The sequence below is a fragment of the Ranitomeya imitator genome, chromosome 1 (genome assembly GCF_032444005.1).
Source record: "Ranitomeya imitator isolate aRanImi1 chromosome 1, aRanImi1.pri, whole genome shotgun sequence".
Taxonomy (NCBI): Eukaryota; Metazoa; Chordata; class Amphibia; order Anura; family Dendrobatidae; genus Ranitomeya; species Ranitomeya imitator.
In genome coordinates this window covers 905675853-905687133 of record NC_091282.1, presented here as the reverse complement: position 1 = coordinate 905687133, position 11281 = coordinate 905675853, and the positions used below count along the sequence as shown (strand labels likewise).

Genomic DNA, 11281 nt, shown 5'->3' with positions numbered 1-11281 from the left:
CACCACGCGATGCTTAGCTCCTTCAAGCCAATGACGCCACTCCTCATATGCCCACTTCATGGCCAGCAACTCTCGATTGCCCACATCATAATTACGCTCAGCGGGCGAAAACTTCCTGGAAAAGAAAGCACATGGTTTCATCACTGAGCAATCAGAACCTCTCTGTGACAAAACCGCCCCTGCTCCAATCTCAGAAGCATCAACCTCGACCTGGAACGGAAGAGAAACATCTGGCTGACACAACACAGGGGCAGAACAAAAACGACGCTTCAACTCCTGAAAAGCTTCGACAGCAGCAGAAGACCAATTAACCAAATCAGCACCCTTCTTGGTCAAATCGGTCAATGGTTTGGCAATGCTAGAAAAATTACAGATGAAGCGACGATAAAAATTAGCAAAGCCCAGGAACTTTTGCAGATTTTTCAGAGATGTCGGCTGAATCCAATCCTGGATGGCTTGGACCTTAACTGGATCCATCTCGATAGTAGAAGGGGTAAAGATGAACCCCAAAAATGAAACTTTCTGCACACCGAAGAGACACTTTGATCCCTTCACAAACAAAGAGTTAGCACGCAGGACGTGAAAAACCATTCTGACCTGCTTCACATGAGACTCCCAATCATCTGAGAAGATCAAAATGTCATCCAAGTAAACAATCAAGAATTTATCCAGATACTCACGGAAGATGTCATGCATAAAAGACTGAAACACAGATGGAGCATTGGCAAGTCCGAACGGCATCACTAGATACTCAAAATGACCCTCGGGCGTATTGAATGCAGTTTTCCATTCATCTCCTTGCCTGATTCTCACCAGATTATACGCACCACGAAGATCTATCTTAGTGAACCAACTAGCCCCCTTAATCCGAGCAAACAAGTCAGATAACAATGGCAAGGGATACTGAAATTTAACAGTGATCTTATTAAGAAGGCGGTAATCAATACACGGTCTCAGCGAACCATCCTTCTTGGCTACAAAGAAGAACCCTGCTCCCAGTGGTGATGACGATGGGCGAATATGTCCCTTCTCCAGGGATTCCTTCACATAACTGCGCATAGCGGCGTGTTCGGGCACGGATAAATTAAATAATCGACCTTTAGGGAATTTACTACCAGGAATCAAATTGATAGCACAATCACAATCCCTATGCGGAGGTAGAGCATCGGACTTGGACTCTTCAAATACATCCTGATAATCAGACAAGAACTCTGGGACCTCAGAAGGGGTGGATGACGAAATCGACAAAAATGGAACATCACCATGTACCCCCTGACAACCCCAGCTGGATACCGACATGGAATTCCAATCCAATACTGGATTATGGGTTTGTAGCCATGGCAACCCCAACACGACCACATCATGCAGATTATGCAACACCAGAAAGCGAATAACTTCCTGATGTGCAGGAGCCATGCACATGGTCAGCTGGGCCCAGTATTGAGGTTTATTCTTGGCCAAAGGTGTAGCATCAATTCCTTTCAATGGAATAGGACACCGCAAAGGCTCCAAGAAAAACCCACAACGTTTAGCATAATCCAAATCCATCAGATTCAGGGCACTGCCCGAATCCACAAACGCCATGACAGAAAACGACGACAAAGAGCATATCAAGGTAATGGACAGAAGGAATTTGGACTGTACAGTACCAATGACGGCAGACCTAGCGGACCGCTTAGTGCGCTTAGGACAATCAGAAATAGCATGAGTGGAATCACCACAGTAGAAACACAGACCATTCAGACGTCTGTATTCCTGCCGTTCAACTCTAGTCATAGTCCTATCGCACTGCATAGGCTCAGGTTTAACCTCAGGCAGTACCGCCAAATGGTGCACAGATTTACGCTCGCGCAAGTGTCGACCGATCTGAATGGCCAAAGACAAAGACTCATTCAAACCAGCAGGCATAGGAAATCCCACCATGACATCCTTAAGAGCCTCAGAGAGACCCTTTCTGAACAAAGCTGCCAGCGCAGATTCATTCCACTGAGTGAGTACTGACCATTTCCTAAATTTCTGACAATATACTTCTATATCATCCTGACCCTGGCACAAAGCCAGCAAATTTTTCTCAGCCTGATCCACTGAATTAGGCTCATCGTACAGCAATCCGAGCGCCAGGAAAAACGCATCGACACAACTCAATGCAGGGTCTCCTGGCGCAAGAGAAAATGCCCAGTCTTGAGGGTCGCCGCGCAAAAAAGAAATAATAATCAAAACCTGTTGAATAGGATTACCAGAAGAATGAGGTTTCAAGGCCAGAAATAGCTTACAATTATTTTTGAAACTTAGAAACTTAGTTCTATCTCCAAAAAACAAATCAGGAATAGGAATTCTTGGTTCTAACATAGATTTCTGATCAATAGTATCTTGAATTTTTTGTACATTTATAACGAGATTATCCATTGAAGAGCACAGACCCTGAATATCCATGTCCACACCTGTGTCCAGAATCACCCAAATGTCTAGGGGAAAAAAAAAAAAAAAAAGTGAACACAGAGCAGAAAAAAAAAAAAAAAAATGATGTCAGAACTTTTTCTTTCCCTCTATTGAGGATCATTAGTTGGGCTCCTTGTACTGTTATGTTTGCTAATGACAGGTGTTATGAAGGCAATCCAGAAACACAGTGTGCTTAGCGATCAGAGCGCACACAGTGATCTGACAAATACCCAAAAATACAAGAACGAGCTCTGAGACGTGGAAACTCTGTAGACTGCACACCTGATCCTATCCTAAACACAACTAAAAGCGGCTGTGGATTGCGCCTAACAACTACCTAGGCAACTCGGCACAGCCTAAGAAACTAGCTAGCCTGAAGATAGAAAAATAGGCCTGACTTGCCCCAGAGGAATTCCCCAAAGGAAAAGGCAGCCCCCCACATATAATGACTGTGAGTAAGATGAAAAGACAAAACGTAGGGATGAAATAGATTCAGCAAAGTGGGGCCCGATATTCTAGGACAGAGCGATGACAGTAAAGCGAACTTTGCAGTCTACAAAAAACCCTAAAGCAAAACCACGCAAAGGGGGCAAAAAAAACCCACCGTGCCGAACTAACGGCACGGCGGTACACCCTTTGCGTCTCAGAGCTTCCAGCAAAACAAAAGACAAGCTGGACAGAAAAAAAGCAACAAAAAAGCAAAAGGCACTTAGCTATACAGAGCAGCAGGTCACAGGAACAATCAGGAGAAGCTCAGATCCAACACTGAAACATTGACAAGGAGCAAGGATAGCAGCATCAGGCGGAGTTAAGTAATGAAGCAGTTAACGAGCTCACCAGAACACCTGAGGGAGGAAGCTCAGAAGCTGCAGTACCACTTGTGACCACAGGAGTGAATTCAGCCACAGAATTCACAACAAATGGCCCCACATGATGCTGCGTACAGTATAATGGCCCCACATGATGCTCCATACTGTATAATGGCTACAAATGATGCTTGATACAGTATAATGGCCACACAGTGCTCCATACTGTATAATGGCCCCACATGATGCTGCGTACTATATAATGGCCATACATAGTTACCCCACTTCCTTCCTTCTCCTCACACCTCCATCATTGCCTTCTCCCCAACCTCCATCATTGCCTTCTTCATCACCACACACACACCTACACACACACACACACCTCTCACCACGCTCCCTCGCAGCAGTCGGCAGCTTCCTCTCCCGCGACGCTGAATGATGTCATCCAGCCGCGCCACTCACTGCTCACGTCGCTGCAGCTCCGGTACACCACTGATAAAGACCTCTCCGTGTCTCCTGTGTGAGTCAGTGTTGGAGCGAGGAGCAATATCTGCTCTGATCTGAAACAGCTAGCGATCGCACTAGCAGTTTAAAGGAGAAAAGGAGGATCCCGGCCGGGACAGAGTCTCAAAATTGAAATTGTCCCGCTGGATACGGGACGGTTGGGAGTTATTTACACAAGACTCCGCTCCGTACACACGCGGCTCCACTCGGTACACCTCGTACACACACGGCTCCGCTCGGTACACCTCGTGCACACGCGGCTCCGCTCGGTACACCTCGTACACACGTTGCTCCGCTCCATACACACGCGGCTCCACTCCATGCGCCTCATACACACGGCTCCTTTCCGTACACATGCGACTCTGCTCCGTACACCTTGCACACACGCGGCTGCACTCCGTACACCTTGTACACATGCGGGTCCGGTCTGTACACCTCGTACACACGGCTCCACTCCGTACACCTCGTACACACGGCTTCTCTCCGTACACCTTGTACACATGCAGCTCTGCTCCGTACACCTCATACACATGCGGCTCTGCTCCATACACCTCATACACACGCGGCTGCACTCCGTACGCCTCATATAAATGCGGCTCCGCTCCATACACCTCATACACGTGCAGCTGTGCTCCGTACACCTCGTACACACGTGGCTCCGCTCCTTATACCTCGCACATGCATCTCCGATCCGTACAACTTGTACACATGCGGCTGCGCTCCGTACACATCGTACACACGCAGCTGTGCTCCGTACACCTCGTACACACATGGCTCCGATCCGTACACCTTGTACACATGCGGCTCCGCTCAGTACACCTCGCACACACGCAGGTCCGATCGGTACACCTCGTACAGACGCGGCTGCGCTCCGTACACCTCGTACACATGCGGCTGCGCTCTGTACACCTCGTACACATGCGGCTCCCCTTCGTCACCTCGTACACACGGGGCTCTGGTCCGTACACCTCGTACACATGTGGCTCCGCTCCATACACCTCATACACACGGCTCCACTCCGTACACCTCGTACACATGGCTCCTCTCCGTACACCTCGTACACATGCGGCTCCGCTCCATACACCTCGTATACATGCGGCTCCGATCCGTACACCTTATACACACGCGGCTGCGCACCGTACACCTCGCACACACGCTGCTCTGCTCCGTACACTTCGTACACACGCGGCTCCGCTCCGTACACCTTGAACACATGCGTTTGCACTCAGTACACCTCGTACACGCGCGGCTCCGCCCCATACACCTCGCACACACACAGCTCCTATCTGTACACTTCGTACACACGCGGCTGTGCTCCGTACACCTTGTACATACGCGGCTCCGCTCCGTACACCTCGCACACACGCAGCTCCTATCCGTACACCTCATACACATGCGGCTCCGCTCCGTACACCTCGCACACATGTGGCTCTGCTCCGTACACCTCGTACACACGTGGCTCGGCTCCGTACACCTCGTACACATGCAGCTGTGATCCGTACACTTCATACACACGCGGCTCTGCTCTGTACACCTCGTAGACACACAGCTCCACTCCGTACACTTCATACACACATAGCTCTGATACATCCACACTGTAAACCCCTCCTGACCCCACACATAAGCTTACCCTCATCCAGCACTATGACAACCAGCACAGCAGAGTCCTGCATACACAGAGCCCCTGATCATGTGACCCCTGACTCCTCCCCTCTTGTGACCTCATCACAGGTCCAGTGAGCACAGAGCAGCCATCCGAACTAAGTTTCCCAACTTCTCTTAGCAACCAGTTATTGATCACTGTCAGTGCAGTGCTGGAAAAGTACGATCCCAGCCGTGACCGTGGGGGAGGCTGTCAAAATCGTGACTGCCCCGCTGGATCCAGGACCGTTGGGAGGTCTGTTGATATACTGCGGTCCTGAAAGACACGCCACATGTCCGTCTCCGCGGATGATCTACAGGCGACTATAGATGTAGAGTGGACATGGGATTTCTAGAAATCCCATCCACTACACTGTAATATCTGGTCAATGCGGGTTTATCAAACCTGCAGCAATTCCCGATCGTGGACACATACCCTTAGGTCGGGATCACACATATGCGAGATACAGCCGAGTCTCGCAGGTGAAAACTCAGCTCTGGCGTCGGCACTCCGGAGCGGTGCGTGCAGCTCCATGTATTGCTATGCGGCTGCACGCTGCGCTCCGGAATGCAGGCGCCAGTGCTGCGTTTTCACCTGCGAGACTCGGCCGTATCTCGCGTATGTGTAATCCGGCCTTAGTCTTATAAATAGTGGGGTCTCAGCGGTCACTCACAGATTGTATGATAACATATACTAGTGGTATGCCATCAATCATTTTAATTATCGTGTTCAAATCTTACAATGCTATTGCATTTATGCGAGCGTTGATTAGGCAACCTGTCTTGACATTGTGTGTGTGTCTGCTATGTTGGCTAATCAAAAGAACCACGAATGCCTGCAGGTCAAAGGTGGCATTCACGCTTCTGAGGCCTCTGTCATGGCTGCTGAAGCAGGATGTCAGGATGTGGGAGTACATTCACACAACCTCATCATATATATTAGATGGTTGCCCAGTCCCACCAAATCGTCAGGTTCAGCCTATATTTATCTAATGTGCATGGGGACCTGTAAATCTTGGCATCTGATGAGATTGCAGGTTGTATCAGGGAACTGATTGCATAACTGAACACTGGCATCTATCAAAAACTAGTACTAACCATATCGCTTCATCAAATCTTTAACAAACCTTTTTCTTTTAATATTTGATGTGACTCACCATAAAAATAAGTCAACATTTCATTAAAAAAAATTCTGTAAAAAAAACCTTTCACTTCTCCTATGCTTTCCCATGTAAAAATAATATAAAGGAAACTGTGGTCACAAGAATTTCCCAGTCTTGTTTTGTCGTGATGATGTAATCCAAAGACATGTGTATAAATGGACATTTCTACAAGATGCTGATGACAAAGCTTAGCTGCAAAGTCTGGTGGACACGAGCCATTTGTCATCATGAGCTACAAGCGTGTTGTCGTCATTTGTGCGGTCCTGCTGTCTGCTGCTCTTATCGAAGGTAAAGTCCTAATGAAAATTCATTACATTATGGGGTTTTTTTCTGTCACATCCAGATCACCTATTGAGTTTCTGCTTGACTTTATATCAGGATTTGCTGTACCTCGTGGAAGTCGCTGTTTATGTAGAAAATTTCCTAGTCAGCTCAATGTGATGGCAGTGGAGAAGCTGGAGATTCACCCCAAAAGTTCTACATGTGAGAGGATTGAATACATGTAAGTAGAAAACATGAGGTAGTCACAGAATCATATTGTTTGAGCAACAAATCAGGATTGTCTCATCCAAAATATTATATACATGTATTTTCTGGATAAAAGACCCATGACCAAATAAGCATTGTGTAAATAATAGGGAATGGTCAATGCTTTCAACTCTCTCAAGCTGGGAGCAGCATAATGTAGGGAAAGAGACCCTGATTCCAGCTATGTATCACTTAGTTTACTGGGTGTAGCAGTTGTGGGACAATCAGAGTTCTTAGATGTAGCATGTAGCAGAGTTTAGAAAGATAACGTCTCTCACAACAGACTCGCTATGTACATTGTCTATTAACAGAAAACTTCTTATCAGAGGAGGATAGTGGTTAGACCAGGGCTCACCTGTACTATGGTCCAAGCAATGATAATCTCCTGCTGATAAAACATTCATTGTTTTGAAATAACAGCACACAGCCTAATAAATGACACATCTCTGAAATCTGTGTCTCAGCCTCTACCTCATGCTGTCCTCAGATTAGCTAAAATCTGCAGACTGATTCCCTTTAAAGGGATAATATAGAGTCTTCAATATAGAGTCTTCTGTATTCCAGAGAATCTTCATTTTTGTCCTTAGGTTACATCTACAAATCTATTACATCACCTAACATACTATATGGCATAATCACCAGTTATGAGCGAGTATACTCGTTGCTCGGGTTTTCCTGAACACGCTTGGGTGGTCTCCGAGTATTTTTTAGTGCTCCGAGATTTAGTTTTCTTCGCCTCAGCTGCATGATTTACATCTGTTAGCCTGCTTGATTACATGTGGGGATTCCCTAGCAACCAGGCAACCCCCACATGTACTTATGCTGGCTAGCAGCCATAAATCATGCAGCTGTGGCGATGAAAACTAAATCTCCGAGCAGTTACAAATACTCGGAGACCACCCGAACAACGAGTACACTCACTCATCACTAATAATCACATGTGGCTACTAACCAGGGAATTCAGTTATAAATCATTTTCTCAACAGACATATGTGAATTGTTTTCTAAATTTTAATTAAGGCATATTTTCAATAAATTTGCCCTAAATCGATCATCAGATTTTTTTTTTAAATAAAAAAAAAAGGAAACAAAAAATACTCAAAGGTAGATGGCTAAAACCACAATAATGTCAATCTATTACTTCATTCATTAATATTTAGTGCAGAGTAACATACAACAAAGAGGACTGAAATGCAAAATATTCTAAAATGTTTATTGCATTTGTTTCCACAGTGCAACTTTAAAAAATGTGCCTGTTCCCATATGTGTCAAACCTGATTTGTTGGAACTAAGGGTTCTTTTGAGCGGAAAAAATCGGTAGGTATTAATCAGTTATATGGTAATTTGTTTCCTATGTACAGTGTGTTTCATGAGTGTCTGGCAGCTTAGCAACAGTTATACTGTGATATAATAATATGGGACAGCATATACCTAGATCAGATAGTCAGTCAATGCACAAAGCTTTTGCATCACTGTTGTGCAGGCCGTGTGATACATTTGGCACATCCTGCTACAAAGTTGACTTTTTTTTCTTTCTTAGGCTACGTTCACATTTGCGTTGTGCGGCGCTGCGTCGGCGACGCAACGCACAACGCAAATATGAACTCATGCACAAACGCTGCGTTTTGCGACGCATGCGTCGCTTTTTGCATGGTTTTGGGCGCAGGAAAAACTGCATCATGCTGTGTTCCCTGCGCCCTGACGCATGCGCTGCAGCGACGCATGCGTCGCAAAACGCAAATGCAATGCATGTCCATGCGCCCTCATGTTAAATATAGGGGTGCATGGCGCGTGCGTCGCCGCGGCTGCGCCCGACGCAGCTGGGAGCGGCGCAAATGTGAACATAGCCTTACACCAACACTAAGTTGATTTTCTTGAAAATGCATTGAGGACTTTTTCTTAAAGGGAATGTGTCAGTAGGATCAACACTCCAAAGCCATAGAAAAAGCAATATAAACATATTGGCCTGTAGGTCACACAAAATTGATTAAAATGATACCTTGATATCTATGATCCGATGTCTTATTCCACAGATACCAACGTTTTTCTGATATGTAAATGAGCCGTTAACATCTACATGCCTTACAAGTGATTTATAGAGGGGCAACAATACATTGTGATCAGGGGATTGAGCTTCCTATGACCTGCATGTCATTGAAGATGGCTTAGGAGGGTTGATCTTACTGACAGATACCCTTTAAAACAGACGATCAATGTATTATTGGTGAAGCTCCAATCATCAGAGGCATCAGTGTGACTATATGAATAGTGCTAAACTCTTTTATTAAGTGCAGCTACATGTGTAGGCATGCAAGTAAACTTCATCCAATTTATTGAGATGATTCACTTGCTCAGACATCGTACATCACAGTTTGATTATCTATAGAAGGGCCATCAGTATGTTTTCCCAGAAAAATGTATGTGATTTCTTTTTCTTTTTTCTTATCACTTATGAATCTTTTTTTTTATTTTTTAGGCGCCTCAATCATATAAAAGTGATCCGCCACTAATGTCTAGAAACATGGATGAAATACAATAGAGCAATGGAAACTAGTTGCATAGTCTTTAGTGCCTGAATCGCTATGGAAAATAGCTCTATCTTTTGTATATCTCTTAATAGCTATAGAAAAGTTTACACTGTAAAGTTGTAAATGTACACAATAATTTAATAAGTTGTACATGAGTGGATATAAATATATTTATTATTTAAAAAAAATGTATAACATCCATTGTCTAATAATATTTAAATGATTTGTTTTTATTTTTGTAGCAAAATCTGAAAGTATTTTGTAAGTAGAACGTGTGGATATACAATACATACAATAAAGATTGAGATTCTTTTATTTTACAAAGATTCCAGTTTGTTTTTGTGTTGTGAAGTTTGTGTTTTTGCTGAATCTACCCATGAATACTGATTAGGAAAAACACTATGAAAGTAGAGACAAATTAATACTATGCTAAGGGCATAAAAAAATCGGATTGCACTCTGACCAGTGTTATTCAACGGGTGACATCTCTTCTTCAATTTCTTTCTCAGCTGAAATCGTACTGAGAAAAAAATCACAGCAGTCTGCGATTTGATGCATATCTCGGAGGAGACTCGCCAATACAAGTCAATGGATGCGAGAAAAAAATGCACAGCTCTCGCACTATGCAAGTGCTTTCCGTTTCCTACGCACCAGTGTCCTTTGAAAAGCTGGCAATTCATACGCGACTATTGTAAAAATCACACTGACAGGTTAGAATAGAATAGATAGAATACAAATATACACATAGAAAGCATATATATATACAGGACATCAGCCTCAGTGCCTCCTAAAGGGGCATGTAAACGTTTTAACACCTCTGGTCAAAATTACTGTTATTGTGAACAGTGAATCAAGTTAAAGATGAAATGATCTTTAAAAGCTCTAAAGTTAAAGATGACACATTTCCTTTATGTTTTAGGAATATATATATATATATATATATATATATATATATATATATATATATATATATTGTAAAGCTGCAGTACCATCGTACGCAGTGAAGAAGCAGTGACCCACAAATTCAAACACAAAAGTCTCTTTTAATGTGTTTCTTCACAGCATTAAAGTCCAATTCACATAAATGCACATAACGTCAGTGTATATTATCAGTGACCAGTTTACCACCAGTTCAAAGCAATACATATCACATGGCTTTAGATTTGCGGTCCCTAAACAGGCCAGACTTCCCTTGTCCAGTTTCCCTGGCCGACCGCACGCCATCTCACAGTTTCTATACGTCTCCATACACACAGCCTCATGCGTTGCAGACACTACACACGCCAGCCCTCCTCTGACTAGTTCTCGTGGGTGTCCTGCATCTACGTCTCCATACACACAGCCTCATATATTGCAGACACTACACACGCCAGCCCTCCTCTGACTAGTTCTCGTGGGTGTCCTGCATCGCTGTATCACAGTCTCTTTACAGACTCTTTACTCACACAGTCGTACACAGTTCAGGATATCCTCCGGATAGCAGCCGGGCACCATATCCACCTGTTTGCAATCGTTGCACATGCTAGTCCTCTTTCGGGAACAGGACATCCACCGCCAGGCACAGGACTGTCCACATCCGACTCCTTCGGGTACAGGACATCCACCTCCGGGCACAGGACTGTCCACATCCGAGACCAGTACCATGGACGACTTGCATCTCTGTGTACGCTGC

The 11281-nt window shown here is 44.8% G+C and overlaps 1 protein-coding gene across 1 annotated transcript; it reads left to right on the top strand.

The window, feature by feature from the left end:
* The first annotated feature begins 6739 nt into the window (after positions 1–6739).
* Positions 6740–9920, top strand: LOC138658211 (C-X-C motif chemokine 10-like). Its single transcript, XM_069745722.1, has 4 exons — positions 6740–6841; positions 6932–7055; positions 8315–8398; positions 9558–9920. Exons 1-4 carry the CDS (start codon positions 6781–6783, stop codon positions 9589–9591), a joined length of 303 nt encoding a protein of 100 aa, XP_069601823.1. The 5' UTR covers positions 6740–6780; the 3' UTR covers positions 9592–9920.
* Positions 9921–11281: the final 1361 nt, after the last annotated feature.